The 17357-nt window shown below is 60.1% G+C and overlaps 2 protein-coding genes across 2 annotated transcripts; both read left to right on the forward strand.

Moving 5' to 3' along the window:
• The first annotated feature begins 1336 nt into the window (after positions 1–1336).
• HEPACAM (hepatic and glial cell adhesion molecule) lies at positions 1337–6943 on the forward strand. The gene is made up of 7 exons (XM_027897810.1): positions 1337–1484; positions 3526–3867; positions 4094–4375; positions 4482–4575; positions 5057–5130; positions 5217–5287; positions 5370–6943. The coding sequence occupies exons 1-7, from the start codon at positions 1400–1402 to the stop codon at positions 5652–5654; spliced, it is 1233 nt and encodes a 410-aa protein (XP_027753611.1). The 5' UTR covers positions 1337–1399; the 3' UTR covers positions 5655–6943.
• Positions 6944–7449: 506 nt separating this feature from the next.
• ROBO4 (roundabout guidance receptor 4) lies at positions 7450–15480 on the forward strand. The gene is made up of 20 exons (XM_027897785.1): positions 7450–7516; positions 7638–7682; positions 7817–8095; positions 8173–8311; positions 8385–8512; positions 9161–9273; positions 9389–9608; positions 9697–9818; positions 10332–10503; positions 10583–10733; positions 10816–10946; positions 11415–11588; positions 11668–11959; positions 12038–12622; positions 12710–12741; positions 12772–12862; positions 12955–13344; positions 13425–13765; positions 13869–14003; positions 14096–15480. Exons 1-20 carry the CDS (start codon positions 7453–7455, stop codon positions 14239–14241), a joined length of 3750 nt encoding a protein of 1249 aa, XP_027753586.1. The 5' UTR covers positions 7450–7452; the 3' UTR covers positions 14242–15480.
• The last annotated feature ends 1877 nt before the right edge of the window (positions 15481–17357 follow it).

Raw genomic sequence — 17357 nt, forward strand, 5'->3', positions numbered from 1 at the left:
CTGTACCCCCGCACCCTCATCTTCCCATCCCTCCCCTGGCCCCTCCATGGCCTCGGGTGCCCACTCCCCTATCCCCTCCCAACCTCCTCCGTAGGACTCTGCACTTCAACCCCCCATAACGTCCCCAGGACGCCCCAACCCCCCCCCGGCCGCACCAACCGCCGCTTCCGCCTCCCCCGGCGCTTTGAATCGCGGCGCCACTTCCGCCCCTCGGCCCCGCCCCGCCGCGTGCCCGGGGCCGCCGGTTCGAGTCCCGCCCCCGCTGGAAAAGGGAATGGGGAGGCGGCCTGGGTGGGGATTGCTCCCGCGAGCATACCGGGAGCTCCCCCGGGCAGAACATCACCCTGAAAGCCGCCCCCCGAATGTCCCTGTAGTTACCCACCACCCCTGGACCACCCTTCCACATCTCCACCCAGCATCCCCCCAGAGCACCCCCAAAGCATCTCCCTATATGTACATATACATATATATAGGGATTTGTATATATTTATCCCCCGAAGTATCTTCCTCACGAGTCGGCTTCCCTTAATGTCCCCCCAAAAGTCCCTCAAAGCACTTTCCTGTAGCATCCCCCAAATCCTCCCTGTAGTACCTCCCTCTAGTGTCCTTCCAAAAGTCTCCCCCAAACCCTCCCTGTACCATCCCACCATAACGTGTACCCCTCTGAAACTCTCCCCCAAAGCATCTCCCTCTCTCTGGGACACGTCTCGACCCCTTTTTAGGGACCAGGGAGCCTCCAGGTGGGGGCGGGCGGTGGCTCATGGGGGTGATGAGCTTGGCAGATCTCAGAGGGGGGGTGGGAAGTGGCTCCGGGCATCCTGCCCCACGTCCCGCTGCCCTATTCAGCGATGCCCGGGAAACCAGTGCTAATTGGCATCGGAGTTGGAACGAAGCCTGAATGTGACCGCAGCTTCGTTTTAGAGCCTGGGAAGAGAAGAAAAAAAAGGGGGGGAGCTCCTTTGGGGTGGGGGTCTAGCTTTAAAAAATGCCCCCCTAAAGGAAAATCCCAACTTAATGGATGTCCACAGCCCTAAATCTCATTGGATTGTCCGCAGAGGGGACAGCAAACCTTATTTGGGCTCGGTGGGGTGATGCCCCCAACCTCGAGTGTGCCCCCGGAACAGGGAAAACATGGAACTGAGGGTCCGTAACAGGGGGAAAATTGCAAATCTGAGTGTTTTTTCCTCAAATAAATGTCAGCTTGAGGCCGCTGGGGAGGCGAAAGCCACCAAGACACAGGGCTCTATTGAGAAAGGCAAGAACAAAAAAAAAAAAAAAAAAAAAAGAAGAAGAAGAAGGGAAAAAAATAAATTAGCCGGGCGAAGCGCCAAGCCGGGAGCTCCGAGGGACGTGCCCGGAGTGGGGAAGCGGAGCGATTCGGGGGGCGAGCCTGCCCGAAATGTGGGGAGCGCCGGCCGCCCCGCGGGGCCACCCCGCTCCCCCCTGCTTGCTGCCGGTGACCTGGCTTCTGGCTCTGCACGCAGGTAGGGAGATGTCCCATTTTTCCACGGTTTTCCCATTTTTCCATGGGGTCTGGGGGGTATCCAGATGGAGGTTGAGGGCCGGGGGGGTGATGATACCAATACCTAGTGGAGGGGTGGAGGGCTGCTGAGGTGATTTGCTGTGCTGTGGAACATACCCTGTGCTTGGGAGGCACGAAAAAGGGGGTGAAATTGGGAATAAAACTGGGGAAAACACTTTCTGGAGCCAAACGGGTCCTGATGGGGGGGTGGATTTGGCACCACCCCCATCCCAAGCTTCTCCCCAAATTTTTTGTCTTCTCCCAAACCCCTTTTTTCCTCATTTTTCAACATCTCCAAATCTATTTTCTTGCCCATCCTTCTGCTTTCCTAAAAAACTCATTTTTCACCCCATTTCTAGGTTTGCCGCATACCGTTGCAACTCTGGTTTCCTCCATTATTTATTCCCTAAATCCTCACATCTTGGGGTTCAATGAACCCCAAACCACCCCATCCCACATCCGGTAACAAAGAATATCACCTGCAACAATTTTGCCCAATTTTACCAAAGTTTGGACTCAAAAGCAGCCCTGGGGAGGCCCCATTTCCCTCCAGATGAGGACGATGGATGCGAAGCAAAACAAGCTGAGTTCATCGCCGGCTTTTATTTAGACTTTAAAAAAAGCCCCAGGGCTGCAGCCAGGGCACCCCAAAAATGCTGTGATGCTTTTTGCAAAGAAATAAGAATTTACTGCATGAAATAGCCAGGAAATGAGGATTTTTGGTGGGTTTTTTTCAACAGAAGCCATCAGCACAGTCTGGGAGATCTGCATCCCTAAGCCAAAGGATACTGTAGGAAATGGGAATGTTTCCTGATTTATTAATTAATTCCCAAATTTATTATCCAGAGTGGAGAAAAAACTAGGAATTGGGTTAAAAAAGGGAAGAAACAGTTAAAGAGCAGTGATTTGGAGGTGTAGAGGGGGCAAGGATGCATTAAAGGCCACATCGCCATCCCGTGTCTGGGTTTTCCCTATGGGGGATGCCCTAAATTCGGTGAGTCAGGGCATGTTTGCGGGGCGAGTGTGGCGCTCCCGAGGAGGATGGAGGGACGAGCACTGCATACCAATAGGTCCCATGACTTTTCGGGCTTGTTTAAGGCCTTTCTTGCTCCTGCTTCGCCCTCCCCAGCTGGTTTTCCCACTCTCCCCTCCTCCTCAATATGGGGTTTGTTTGCCGTTGGATGACGGCATCTGGATAGGGGGTTCATAGCCAGGACCCCTGGGATGGCAAGAGGGGGATGGAGCTAAGGTATTTCAGGGAGAGAGGTTGTTTTGGGGAGGCCCCTCCCTCAAAACCCATGTTTTTCCACTTTTCCCTGCCTTTTTTTTTTGGCTAGAAACCAGCGACGAGGAGCGATGCACGTGCACTGCCCCCCGTGATGCAGTTTTGCATCTGAGGGGGGCTTTGTCTGGACAGTAGCATTCAGTGGGGGTGGCAGTGGGATGCAAAATCCTCCCCCCATCATTGCTGGGGGGATTAAGGCATCTTTGCAAGGCACAGCATTGATCTGGACACTAGGGGCTCTCAGCCCCATACAGTTTTTGGGGGGTGATGATACATCTTTGCCAAGGGTTGCATCGACCCACCTCCCACCCCCCTGCATTTTATGGAGTGATGTGTGCATATTTGCTAAGGAGCACTCCCCACTGCGTTTTTGGGGTGATATAGAAATTTTTGCAGAGGGTTGGTCACATTGACCTGACAGCAGGACCACTCCCACCCCCTGATAAAGTTTAGGGGTCAGTAATGCATCTTTGCAGAGAGTTACATTGACCCACCTCCCATGCCCGAAGCAATGTTGGGGGTGGTTCTGTTATTTTGGTAGTATGTTGCACTGACCCGTGTTCAGGAGGGCTCCCACCCCTCGTGCATTGCTGGGGCAACATGTGCACCTTTGCAAAGGTCATGGAAACAGGCTGGGCATGTTGGGGGTGCTCTGGAAGGGGGTTCCCCAGTTTTCTCCATGCTCAGCATCCCCCAAGGTGTGTCTGTCCGCCCCAAGGTCTGCTGGCAGGAGTGAACATCACCAGCCCCACGCCGCTGGTCCGCGGCACGGCAGGCAAGGCGGCGCTGCTGTCGGTGCGCTACGCCAGCGCCAGCGCCGACAAGCCGGTGGTCAAGTGGCAGCTGAAGAGGGACAAACCTGTCACCGTTGTCCAGTCCATCGGCACCGAGATCATTGGCAACCTACGGCCCGACTACCGCGACCGCATCCGGGTGCTGGAGAACGGCTCGCTGCTCATCAGCCCCTTGCAGCTGGCTGATGAAGGCGCCTACGAGGTGGAGGTGTCCATCACCGATGACACCTTCACCGGCGAGAAGACCATCAACCTCACTGTAGACAGTAAGGGCAAGAGGGACATCCCATGGAGATTTGAGTTTCCTGGGATGTCTTCCCTGACCACTTTTCAGGGGGGTTTTCTCCAAGTGGGAGGTGGTTTTGGGGGTTTCGACCACCTCACACAGCCAAGCTGCATCCCTGGTGGGGTTTTGATGCGGCCCTTCCTGTCTCCTGGGCCCAACTGTCCCCTGAGACACGGTGTCACCATGGCTTCTCTACTCATCCGCAGTTCCCATCTCGAAGCCACAAGTGCTGGTGGCCTCCTCAACGGTGCTGGAACTCAGCGAGTTCTTCACCCTCAACTGCTCACACGAGAATGGCACCAAACCCACCTACACCTGGCTGAAGGACGGGCGGCCGCTGAGCAATGACTCCCGCCTGCTCCTCTCCCCTGACCAGAAGATCCTCACCATCACCCGCGTCCTCATGGCTGACGATGACGTCTACAGTTGCCTGGTGGAGAACCCCATCAGCCACGGCCGCAGTGTCCCCGTGAAACTCACTGTCTACCGTAAGCCACCTGTTCCCCCTCTTGCACCTCTAGGGTTATTCATCCCTTGCAGATGCTTCCAGCTAAAATTTTGGAGGGGTTGTCCCTCCTCATTCCTCTCCTCCAGGCCGGAGCTCTCTCTACATCATCCTGTCCACAGGAGGCATCTTCCTTCTCGTCACCCTGGTGACAGTTTGTGCCTGCTGGAAACCCTCCAAGAAGTACGGCTGGGGGTAATGTGGGAGCCAAAGGGGGTCATCCTGTCTTGTCCCATCCTGTTTTGTCCTGTCTCATCTCTTCCCATCTTATCTTGTCCTGTCCCATCACATCATACTTCATCCCAATCTGCCTTGACTCATATGTCCTGTCCCATCCCATCCTATCTCTTCCCATCACATCCTGACCCATCCCATCCCGTCTCTACCCATCTCATCCTATGACTTTTCTGTCCTGTCCCACACCATCCCATCCCATGCCATCCCACCTTGATCCATTTTTCCCGTTGCGTTCTATTCTATTCCATCTGATCATATCTCATTCCATCCCATCTTGTCCCATTCCATCCTGCCCCCTTCTACCTCCTTCCATTCCACCCCATCCCATCTCTCCCTCCCAACAGCAATGGGCCCTTCCCTGGCTGAGCAGCCCCCCCACTGCCCCCACCGCGATGTCGGTGCTGCCCCATCCCCTCTCCCTTCCCAGGGAGAAGCGACAAGCGGAGACACAAGCGACCTCTGATTACACCGAGCAGGATGAGGAGCGCCTGAAGCACGAGGGTGAGTGCCCTCCTTGGCATGGCTGTGGCGGGTTGGGGGACCACCAGTGCCGCTGGCACTGCAAGCAACACCTTGCTTCCATGCAGCCGAGGGCATCCCACGGAGCGGCGACCACGAGCGCAAAAACCCAGTGGCCTTGTACATCCTCAAGGATAAGGTGAGCAGCCGGTAGCGCTGGTAGCATTCCAGCACAGGGTCTCACACACATTCCACACTCATCCACTGTTGGCTTCTGGCAGGACTCGCCGGAGGCAGAGGAGGATTCACCTGAGCCCCGCGGCACAGTCGAACCGGGTTACACCAGCTCTCCAGTACCAGCAGCCGGTCGCTCACCAGGACCGGTGGGGCGTTCGACTCGTCGTTACCATCGCTCACCAGCCCGCTCCCCTGCCTCCACGCGGACCCACAGGTCACCACCGGGTTCGCCAGCACGCTCCCGCGGCGCTCCGCGGCTGCTGCGGACTGCGGGCGTCCATGTCATCCGGGAGCAGGAGGAGGCCAACGCCGTGGAGATCAGCGCCTGAGCAGGGGGACTGTGCGCGCTTTGGCGGCGCCGTGCAACAAGCGGGGACACTGGCACGGCCCCGCTTCCGCCACTGGGCATCATTCCACTCGGCGTAAAGTCACTAATTTCCTATTGATCCCACCTGGAGCTCCCCTCTTCCGTCCCCTGTCTTCCTGGGGCGTCGCTTTAATGGCTTTCTCGCCGGGATGAGTGCGCAGGGAGCGTGCAGGAAGCACACATGTGTGCAGAGTGAACATGCGAGCAGTGCACAGAGAGCACGCAGGAGGGTGTGCATGGAGCATGCAGAGAGAGCGTGCAGGCAGTGCACGGGCAGAGAGTGCGTGGAGCGTGCAGGAGAGCACACAGAGCGCTCACATGGGGTGCACAGGGGCAGGCACGAGGGTGGGCAGCGAGTGTGCACGCAGTGTGCAGGGAGAGGATGCCCAGAGTGTGCAAGAGAGCGTGTGGAGCACATACAAGGAACACACACGGAGCATGCAGCGGAGACTGCACGGAGTGTGAGCGGAGCGTGCATGGAATGGAGTGGGCAGGTAGGACCATGTGCAGCATTTCCAGGCATGCCAGCACTGGGCGTGCTCTCTGAGCACGCACAGAGCATGCAGAGACCATGAGTGTGCAGAAACAGTGTGTGCAGAATGCACATGGAGTATGTGGAGAGAGCATGCACGTGGGATTTGCATGGAGAATGCGGCGAGTGTGCAAAGAGCGTGAGGAGAGAGGCTGCATGCAGCACTCTCACGGAGCAGCTGCCAAGTGTGCTTGGCATGCATGGAAAGGTGTTTGTGCACAATGCGTGCAGCTGAGTGTGCTCAGAGCTGCAGGAGCACACAGGGGAGCACATGCATGGCACGCTCAGCCACTGCACGTGCACACGCGTGTCAAAGAGCACCGTGCCCGCCTGCCATGGCACCTCCATGCGTGGAGCAGGGCATGCACTGGCACACAACCTCGCCCAAGCACACACATGCACAAAGATGGCCTAAAAACGGGGGCTCCTTCCTGCCCCCCCAGTTCCCCGGCTGCACCGTTCCCTAAATGCAGGCTGGAAGCCTGGCCCAAGCACTGCCCCTCTGCTGTACCAGCGTTTTCTGTGAAAATATCCCCGGTTTTGGGGCGCACGGTGTCACCTCCCCCCCACAGGCCTTCCCAGGAAATAGGTTTAGCATGAAAAGCAGAGAGCAGCCGGCCAAGCGAGCCGGGCTCTGGGGCACCCAGGGTGGGTGCCGGGGCACCCTGGAGTGCTCGAGGTGCACTACTAACCAATAAACTAAACATACTACCCGGCCAGTGGCAGCACCCTTGGGTATCTTTGTGGAACAGGGCCCCTCCTAGGGATGGGGGAGACACATGAGAGGTGGGGGACAGCTGAGACCACACGAGCCCGATGCACCTGGCTAGCACTCAAGTTTCATCTTGAAGAGCCTGGGAGATCCTGGACTGTTCACTCTGGTCCCTACTGATGGTGTCCTCCCCTGAGAGCTCAATTCTTCTTAATTTGTCTTCTTCTGAACATGGCAGAGGATGGGGGTAATTTATTCTGACTAATTAAATTAATTAACTGCTGGTATCCCCAGCCCTACTGTCTCCAGGTGCTGCCAGTGCCACTGTGCCCAGACGCCCCCACAACATGGCTGAGCTGTTTTCCTTCACCACAACCTGCCTCCCTCCTCCCCTCGGCATTTCCCGGCCCCCACATCCGGCTATTGTATCCCCCCCATCCGGAGGCAGATCCGGCCGGTGCTGACAGGGAGGGACTGGGATTTTGGGAGGAAGCGGGAAGGCTGGCTGGGGCCGGCATGGCGGGCGGCTGGGCGACGGCGCTGGGCCTGGGGCTCTGCCTCGCTGCTCTGCACCGCGGAGGTGAGTTCAGCCCATGGAGGGGCAAAATCCCCTTAACTCTGCCCTCTGCCCACCCTGCGCCTGTGACTGTGCCCGCCTGGGGCACCCACCGGCATCCTCCTGCCTCCTTGTCACCCCACAGGCTGCCACCCCCCCAGCACGGCCACGGCACCACAAATTCTGGCCGGTAAGGACACCCGGTGGGGGTCATGTGGGTGGGAGGACCCCAAGAAAATCCTGCCCCCCCATCCATGCTGTGCGGGTGTGAGAACCCCAAGAAAATCCTTTCCCCCCATCCATGGTGTGCCCTCCCCACGGCAGTGCTGCGGGACAACTTCCGCCTGCAGCCGGGGGATCTGGTGACCACCGCGGGACAAGCGTTGGAGCTGGACTGCGTTCCCCCCTCGGGGCACCCCGAGCCCCGTGTCACCTGGAAGAAGGATGGGGTGACCTTGGACTTGGTGGGTGACAGGTATGTGGTCACCAACGGGAAGCTGAGGGTGGCACCAGCGCAGCGGAGCGACTCCGGGCTCTACATCTGCGTGGCGGCCAATGCGGCAGGCAAGAGGGAGAGCCGGGGCGCCCGCGTCTCCGTCCTGGGTAAGCCAAGGGGCTCCTGTGGGTGGTGGTCACGTCACGCCCAGCCATGGTGCCACATCCTCGATGTCACCCTGCAGAGAAGCCGACCATTGTGCGGCACCCGAGCGACACAGTGGCCGTGACCGGCAGCACCGTGGAGCTGGGCTGCAGCGCCCAGGGTGACCCAGCACCTCGGGTGCAGTGGCACAAGGAGCGCGGGGACCTGCCCTGGGGCCGGTACGTGATGGCAGGTGGGAGGTGTCCAGTCCCTGGGAAGGGACAGAGCTGACGGAGAGCTGGTGACCTGCAGGCACGAGGTGGACCGGGAGCACACTTTGCGCCTCTACGCCGTGACAGCCGCCGACGCCGGCACCTACGTGTGCACAGCACAGAGCCAGCTGGGCACGGCCGCCGCCACCGCCCTCCTCCACGTGGAGGGTCAGTGGTGGGACTTCAGAGGCACCCCGGGTCATCTGGGGGTCCGTCTGATGGGGTTCACCCAAGGGGGTCATTCAAGGGGAGTCCATCAAAAAAGGGTCCATCCAGCTGAGTCATCTAAGGGGATCCATTCAAAGGGAGCACTTCCAAAAGGGGGTCCATCTTTAGAAGCATCCATCCAACAGGATCCGCCTAAGGGCTCCATCCAAGCAGGTCCATGTAAGGGGATCAACCTAAGGGGATGCATCAAGGTGGGAGTCCATCCAAGGGGATCCGTTCAAGAGACCCCACCTAAAGGCGATCCAGCCATACTGGCTCCTACGAGAGGATCCCTTGAAGGGGCTCTGTCCAAGATGGGGGTCAATTAAAGGGGACAGAACAAGAGCTATCCATCTAAGGGGTCCATCTAAGAGGTACACATCAACAGGGGTGCATCATGGGGGCCCATCCCATGTCCTCAAAGGGAACATACCAAAGGGGGCCCATCCAAGAGGTCCATACAAGATGAATCCATCCAAGACAGACCCATCAAAAATGCTTGTCCAAAGGGGTCCACCCAAGGGGTACACCTGAGTGGATCCATCTAGGGAGACATCAGGAACAGGTATCTGTAATATCTGCTAATACCTTCCTCCCTCTGCCCCGCAGATCAGCTGCCAACAGGCCGGAGGGACATGACACCACGGGACCTGCTGGCTGTGCGGCTGCACCTGGACAACGGCACGGCGCTGCCCACTGCTGCTGTCCGGCTCCGCTGGCGGGTCAGTGTGGGGCCAGAATGTTCCCAGTGGAGAGCGTGGGATGGGACACAGGGATGAGCCTGGAGACACATACCCATGTCCCACCATGACTCGGAACCCTTCCCATCCCCTTTAGATGCTGATGCCGGTGCCGGTGCCGGTGGGCTACATGGTACAGTACCGCAGCCTGCTCCCAGCCACCACCCCCTGGGTCCAACACGATGCCGGCAGGGAGCTCAGCACCATCATCCCTGCACTCCGCAGGGGCTACAAGTACGAGTTCAAGGTCCGACCCTACACTGGAGGGACCCAGGGCTTGGACAGCAACAGCAGGCACCTCTGGATACCTGAGGAAGGTGGGCTGCATGTTCCCCAGGGATGCCTGAGTGGATGATAGGGAGGTTGTTGGGGGTCCCAGAGGTCTCAGCACCCCTGTCCCGGCAGTGCCCAGCGCAGCACCCCAGCACGTCGCCGTGCGCCAGGCTGAGACGGGGAACGGCACCGTGGTCGTGAGCTGGGAGCCACCTCCTCCTGAGGCCCACAATGGCATCATCCGGGGCTACCAGGTTTGGGGTGACAGGGCCAGGGGGCAAGGCTGGGGGGCTACTGACCAAGGAGGATCCATCCAAGGGGATCCAGCTGGGGGATCCATCCATAAGGGACTAACCCAGGTGGAGGTCCATCCCAGGGCATCTGTCTAGTGCCATTCACCCAAGGAAGCTCATTCAAAGGGGTCCAGCCTAGGGGAGTCATCCAAGGGGATCCACTCAAGGGGGATCCATCAATGGGAGTCCATCCAAGGAGCATTTACCCAAAGGGATCCATTCTAGTGGCATGCAAGAGAGACCATCCAAAGCGGTCCATACAAGGGGATCCATCAAGGAGATTCATCCAAGAGGGCCCATCCCCATGAGTCTATTTAGAGGGGGTCCCTCACTGGGAGTCCATCAAGAGACTTTCATCTGAGGGGGTCCATCCAAAGTGGTCTATCCAAGGGGATCCATCCACAGGGGGATACATTAAAGGGGATCCATCAGGGGTAATCCTCTAAGGGAACCCATCCTCTTGATGCCCGCCAGGTCTGGTCAGTGGGCGAGGGCTGGCAGCACCCCACCAACAGGACAGTGGATGGAGGCACCCGCAGCCTGGAAACTCTCCTCCCACACCCCGGTGTCGAATTCTGTGTCCGGGTGGCAGCTTTCAACGGCGCAGGGCTGGGGGTCCCCAGCAACGCCACCTGCAGTGTCTTGGGTAGGGGCCGGGGAGCAAGGTGGGGAGCGGGTGAGGGTCACGTCTGCGACGTGAGGAGACACCAGTGGGACCCTTGCAGGGCTGACAGCGGGGAGCAGCGGGGTAGTCCAGGCACTGCAGCAGCCTGCTGTCATCGCAGCCGCCGGCTCCATGCTCTGGCTGGCCTTACTCGCCCTCCTCCTCCTCCTCTGCCAGCGTCGCGCCAGCCAAGATGCTGCAGCTCGCCGCAGGTGAGCAGCTGTGGGGTGGAGGACGCAGGAGATCCCTGGCCTGGGCGGGTGGGATGCCCTGACAGCATGTCTTGCCCTGCAGGCTGGTGGCCGGTGACTCGCCATGGCTCGGTGGCCCCTGGAAACCCAGCTGTGCCCCCCGGAACCTCAGCAGCAGCAGCAGCCTCAGCAGCCGACTGCTGGGCAGTGACGGCAGGGACCCCCACCCCTCCAGTGAGCTCCCTGGGAGCTGGGACCCCCACCTAGTGCCATGGGACCCCCATCCCTGCAGTGATCCCTAGGGCTGGGACCCCCACCCGGTGTCATAGGGACCCGGCTCTGTGCCATGGAACCCCCACACAGGGTATTCAGGGCCCCCCACCCAGTACCATGGAACCCCCACCCACCCCAATAGGCCTCCCACGTGATGCCATTGGATCCCCACCCAATTCCATGGGACCCCTGACCTGCTGCCATGGGAACCCCCACCCAGGCCTAGGACCCTCACAGAGTGCTGTGGGACCACGAAAGTGTGCCCAAGACCCCAACCCCCTGCCTGGGCCCCCCGTGCCAAGGGACCCCCACCTCGGTGGCCCCCACTCCCTGTCTGCAGGCAGCAAGGACTTGAGGGCACACAGACCCAAGGACAGAGGGAACAAGGGGCACACAGCTCAGCACCCATGACTTCTCTCACCCTCCCAGCCCTCTCCCTGGAGCCGTCGAGCCTTGGCCCTCCCACGCCCCCCAACCGCAGCAGCCTCCGTGGGGGGCACCCGCCCCTGGGGGACACGAGGTGCTGCAGTGGGGGGCACCCCGGGGTGCACACCTCGCCCAGCACCCCGAACCCAGCGCCCTGGGAGCACATTCGCAAGAGAGGTGGGTATGGGGGACACGGGGGGACCCGGGGGCGCCAGGGAGGTGGCCCATGGCTCGATGTCCCACATCCCCCACACAGAGCTGCATCAAGTGCACAGCACCCCAGTGCTCACAGCTGGCCCCAGCCACGTCCCTGCCACTGGAAGTGGAGGTGAGTGGGGGACAGATTTTGGGCCGGAAGCCAGGTGGCCTCAGCAAAGGGGACAAGAGGGTGACACCACTGCTGCCATGATGGACGGAGGGGACGGGCAACTGCCAGTCTTCACCTCCCCAAAACCACGTCGGGGCAGTGCTTCACTGGCCTCTGGTGTCACTGAGTCACCAGTGACACCCCCGAGACCGCCCCATGCCCGGCACCCACCAGTGACAAGGTGAGTTTTGGTGTCCAGATGGGCACCCTGCACCCAAACCCCATGCTGCAAAACCCAACAAGTTCCTTGCACTTGCAGGTCCCCAGCCACCGTGTGCCCCAGGGACACATCCCCAGTCACCAGGCACACCAAGGACATGTCCCCGGCCATTGGGACCCCCAGGGACACACCTCCACTCACCCAACGCCCCAGGGACACATCCCCGACCACTGAGAGCCCCAGGGATGTGTCACTGGCCACGAGGCACCCCAGGGACATGTCCCTGGTCACTGAGCACCCCAAGGACATGCTCCTGGCCAGTAGGCACCCCAAGGATGTGTCCCCAGTCCCCAGGAATCCCAGGGATGTGTCACCAGCCACCAGACACCACGGGGACACATCACCAGCCACCAAGCACCAGAGGGACACAGTCTTGGTTACCAGGCCCCCTGAGGGCACATCCCTGCTCATGAGGTGCCCCAGGGACCCATTACCAGGGACCAAGTGCCAGAGAGACACATCCCCATCCACTAGGCACCCCAAGGACATGTCCCCAGCCAACCGGCACCCAAGGGACACATCCCCAGGCATGAGGCTGCCCCAGGAGATGTCCCCAGGCAGTAGGCTTCCCAGGGAGATGTCCCCAGCCACCAGACACTGCAGGGACAAGTTCCTGGCCACTAGGTATGTTAAGGACCTGTCCTCAGACAACAGGCACCCCAGGGACCCATCACTGGTGACCAGGCACTCAAGTGACATACTCCTGTCCAGCAGGTACCCCGAGAACGTGTCACCAGCCATGAGGCATCCCAAGGACACACCGCCAGCCACTGGGCACCCCAGGGACACATCCCCAGTCACCAGGCACCCTGAGGAGATGTCACCAGTCCCTGGGCATCACAGGGGCAAGTTCTTGGGCATCAGGTACCCCAAGAGCATGTCTTCAGCTGCCAGGCACGCCAGGGACTCACCACTGATGACAAGGTATGTCCCTTCATGATATTCCTGGTCACCAGGTACCCTGAGGACATGTCACCTGCCACGAAGCATGCAAAGGACACATCCCCAGCCACTGGGCACATAAGGGACACATCCTCAGTCACCAGGCATCCTGAAGAGGTGTCCCCAGTAACCAGTCATCGAAGGGACGTGTTCTTGGGCACCAGGTACCCCAAGGACATGTCCCCAGCCACTAGCCACACCAGGGACACATCACTGGAGACCAGGCAACCAAGGGACATGTTCCTGACTACCAGATACCCCAGGGACATGTCCTCAGACACCAGGCACCCAAGGGACAGGTCCCCAGTCACCGGGCGCCTCTCACCAGCATTCAGCGACGGGGTCCTCACGCAACAGCAGGTGGCTGAGGACCTGGAGATGGACCAGGACACCACCTGCCTCAGGTATGCCCCATCCCCGTGGGACAGTCCCATGATGGCAGCGCCCCCCAGTGCCATCAGTGTTCCCACGACGTCCCCCACAGACCCCCGGCACCAACCACGCCACAGTCCTTCTCACCACTGCACACCTACGGCTACATCTACGGGCCACCGACCTCCGAGCTGGGCGAGGAGGAGGAGGAGGAGGGGGAGGAGGAAGAGGAAGAGGACGAGGAAGAGCGGACGGCGACGAGGGGCTCGCCGGGGGGGTCTCTGCTGAACGGCTGGGGGTCCGTCTCAGAGGACAACTTTGCCAGTGCCCGCTGCAGCCTGGTGAGCTCCTGCGACGGCTCCTTCCTCCTGGACGCCAGCTTCGCCCGCGCGCTGGCCGTGGCCGTCGATGGCCTCTGCTACGGCCTTGAGGACACTGACAGGGTTTACAGGGGTGAGTGAAGAATGCCTGACCCCTCTCTGACCCCGAGGATGGTCACCTCCCTGGGGAAGGTGTCTCTGCCAGGTCACCACGGTGGTGCCACCATCTCCTGCAGGTCCCTCACCGCCACCATCACCCTTGGAGCGGGTCTTCTCACCTGGGGTCCCAACCTCCACCTGGGACTGGGGGACAGCCCTGGGGGTCCCACAGAGAGCTGGGGCAGAGGTAGCTCTGGGCATCACACAGAATGGTGAGTGGTGCCCCAAAGCTGGGGTGATGGGCACTGGGGGTGGGAGTCCCATCTGTTGTGGGGTGCTGGAAAATGTCCCCTTTTCTTCCCAGGTGGCCAGGGATCAGGGAGTGGCAGCCCCTGGGCCAGGGCAGGCGGCGAGCTGGGGACAGGAGGGACAGGAGTGTGGAGGTCCCCAGGGTGCAGGACGCAGCAAGGCCAGAGTCCCCTTGGCTCAGCTAAAATCCAGTTTTATTAGGCAGTTCCCCAAAAAGGGGCTCTTTACTAGGAAAAGCCACCCACAAAGGGTGGGTGGCACCAAGGTGGGTGGGTGTCCCTCCTTCTCCAGTGTTCTTGCCCTTCCCAAATGTTCCATCCTTCCGCAGTGTCCCCATCCCTCCTCAGTGTCCCCATACTTTCCCAAATTCCTCATTCCTCCCCAGCATCCTCATCCTCCCCAAGAACCCTCATCCCCTTTAAGTGTCCTCATCCCTCCCCAGTGTCCTCGTCCCTCCCCAGTGCCCTCCTCCTTCCCCAGCATCCTTCTCCCCCCCAACTTTCCTTGTCCAGCCCAAGCATTGATGTCCATCCCAAGTGTCCTTGTCCTTCCCCAGGGTTGTCCCCCTGACCATCCCCGGGCCCAGTGACCATTCCCATTCCTCCCAACTGTCCTTGTCCTTTCTAATAGTCCATGTCCTTCCTCAGCATCCTTGTCCCACCTCAACCATCCTTGTCCCTCCCAAGTATCCTCATCCTTCCCAAGCCATCTGTGCCTCCTCTGAGTGCCTTTGTCTCTCCTAACCATCCTCATTCCAAGGGTCCTCAGCCCTCCTGAGTGTCCTCATCCTTCTCTAATTTTTTTTGCCCCACACACCAAGTGTCCTTGTCCCTTCCCATTGTCCTCATCCCCCTGCAACTGTCCTCCTCATCCCTTACTACTGTCCTGGTCCTTCCCAAGCAACCTTGTCCTTTCTCTGTGCCCTCTTGCCCCCAGGCATCCTTATCCCCCTGCCTTCTTTGTCACTCACCAGCACCCTAAACCATCTGCAGTGCCCTTGTCCCTCCCTTGTAATCTCATCCCAACTGCCCCCATCCATTTCAATCATCCTCATCCCTCACAGCCATCCTTGTCCTTTCCCAGTGTCCCTGTTCCTCCGAACTGTCCTTGTACCCAGGATCCTTGCTCTACTTAAGCATCATGCTTATCTCTCTCCAGCATCCTCATCCTTCCCCAGCATCCTCATCCCTCTCCGAGCAACTGTCTCTGTCCCCAGGCTCCTCCTCCTTCCCTGAGCGTCTTCCTTGTCCCTCCTGAGCATCCCCATCCCTTCCCAGGGTCCTCATTCCTCATGACTGTCGTTGGTCTCCCCAAGCATCCTCATCCTCTGAACTGTATCCCTATGCTTCCCTATCGTCCTTGTCCCCAGGGTCCTCATCCCTCCCCAAGTATCCTCCTCCCTCCCTGAGCATTTTTGTCCTTCCCCAGGGTCCTCATCCTCTGTGATTATCCTTGTCCCACCCCGAGCAGCCCTGTCCCCCCTCACTCTGACGCCCACCGGCCGCCGGCTCTGTGCAACCCTATTTACGTGGTGCCACCCAGAAATTAAAGAACGTCCCTCCGTGTCCCCCGTGTCCCCAACCCTGTCACCGGCTTGCCCTCCACTTTATCGCTTCTCCTGCGACGGGCCGGGCAATGTGGCCCCCGGGCGGCGGCGCTGGCCAGTCCCCTCGCCGCGGTCCCCAGGGACGCGGCTGCGCCCCGAGCCGTGGTCGCGGGAGCTGGCGGAGCCGCGGGACGAGACGCTGCCTGTGGTGGAACAGCTGCCAGACACCTGCCCGCGGGGCAGGCAGGAGGGCTTGCTGTAGGAGACGAGCTCGTCTGCAGGGGAGGGAACAAGGTTGGGGGTCGGCAGTGACACCCGCAGCCCCTTTGTCGCACAGCCGGTGGCCCCGGCTTACCGCCGCGGGGCGGGCGATGGGGGGCCCTGCGCTCGGCCCCGCTGGGCTCCCGCTCCGGAGAGGGGCCGGGGGTCTCGCCCGGCGGCGGCAGCGGCGGCGGCGGCAGGTCTGAGGTGGAGAGGAAGGAGAAGGCTAAGCCCTTCTGGACACACCTGAAGCCCCTATTTTTTTCCCCCAACTCACCTCCCGCCTGCTTTTCTCGGCAGTAGCGGCTGCATTTGGGCTTCAGGCGACCTTTAGGGGCTGCCCCGCGCTGTTTCCCTGGGGGGGGATGGCAGTGTCAGCCTCCCCACGTAGTCAGTGCGGTGCCCACCCACCCAAAGCAGCGCCCGAGGGCTCACCTGTGCCGAGGGGGCAGCGGGCTCGGGGTGGGGGGCCCTCGCTGGCATCCGGAGTCACTGCAGGACTGGGTGCCTGGGGGGGGGTGCCGGCGCTGTGGGGGGGTCTCCTGGCAAAGGGGGTTGGGATGAAGCCAGGTGGGGGAATTAGGATGGTGGCTCAGTGGCCACCACAGTGCTGGCTGGCACAACTCCTTCAGAGCTGTGCCGGAGCCAGGGGAAGGCACGGGGTGTTGGCACAGCTGGATGGCACTGGTGTGGGTGGGCTGAAGCACCACAGCTGGATGGCAGTGCCACATCTGGATCGCAGTCACACAGCTGGGCTGGCAAAGGGCAGGTGGATGAGTGCAGTGGCACAGCTGGAGGGGAGGAGCACAGCTGGATCATAAGCAAGGTTGTAATGGCACAGCCAGCATGCAATGGCACAGCTGGAGCACAACTGGATAATGGCTGCTCAGCTGGATTACAGCTTTCAGCTGCACAGCTGGGTCACAGAACAGCTGGATTTCAAGCACACAGTTGGATGGCAATGATGCAGCTGGCCCCTGATGCCACAGCTGGATTGCAGCCACACAGCTGGATCATGGCACAGCTGGATCAAGGTACAGCTGGATCACAGCACAGCTGGATCACAGCACAGCTGGATTGCAACCACAGGGCTGGATTGCAACAGTACAGCTGGCGTGCAGTGACGTGCCAGCATTGTGATGGCACTGTTGGCTTGGGATGGCACCATTGGATCATGGCAGAGCTGGGCCACGACAGCACAGCTGGATGATGATGGCTTGTGATGGTACAGTGGAATTTTTATGCCCCAGTCAGCTGACACTGTCGTGGGCGTGTCCTGGCAGCATGGCCAGGGCACAGCTGGAGAGCAGGGATGGATGGTGATGTCATGGATGTATCACAAAGGGACAGCTGGACCATGGTGGGACATCCAGACTCCAGCAAGACATCCAGTCTCCCCCATGGTATGGCCAGACCATGGTGGCATGGCAGGACCAGATTGTGACAACATGGCTGGGTTGTGATGGGACACCCAGACTGTGATGGGTCATCCAGACTGTGGTGGGACATT

This window comes from Empidonax traillii, unplaced genomic scaffold (genome assembly GCF_003031625.1).
Source record: "Empidonax traillii isolate 1590-97213 ecotype Southwest subspecies unplaced genomic scaffold, ASM303162v1 scaffold561:size787514, whole genome shotgun sequence".
Lineage (NCBI taxonomy): Eukaryota > Metazoa > Chordata > Aves > Passeriformes > Tyrannidae > Empidonax > Empidonax traillii.

Excerpts from the sequence above, each read along its gene's own strand:
- HEPACAM (XM_027897810.1), top strand. The coding sequence starts at position 1,400 with ATGTGGGGAGCGCCGGCCGCCCCGCGGGGCCACCCCGCTCCCCCCTGC. Across the intron at positions 3,868-4,093 it reads CATCAACCTCACTGTAGACA|TTCCCATCTCGAAGCCACAA; the intron begins GTAAGGGCAAGA and ends ACTCATCCGCAG. Across the intron at positions 4,576-5,056 it reads TGCTGGAAACCCTCCAAGAA|GGAGAAGCGACAAGCGGAGA; the intron begins GTACGGCTGGGG and ends CTCCCTTCCCAG.
- ROBO4 (XM_027897785.1), top strand. The coding sequence starts at position 7,453 with ATGGCGGGCGGCTGGGCGACGGCGCTGGGCCTGGGGCTCTGCCTCGCT. Across the intron at positions 8,096-8,172 it reads CGCCCGCGTCTCCGTCCTGG|AGAAGCCGACCATTGTGCGG; the intron begins GTAAGCCAAGGG and ends GTCACCCTGCAG. Across the intron at positions 12,863-12,954 it reads GGCAAGTTCTTGGGCATCAG|GTACCCTGAGGACATGTCAC; the intron begins GTACCCCAAGAG and ends CCTGGTCACCAG.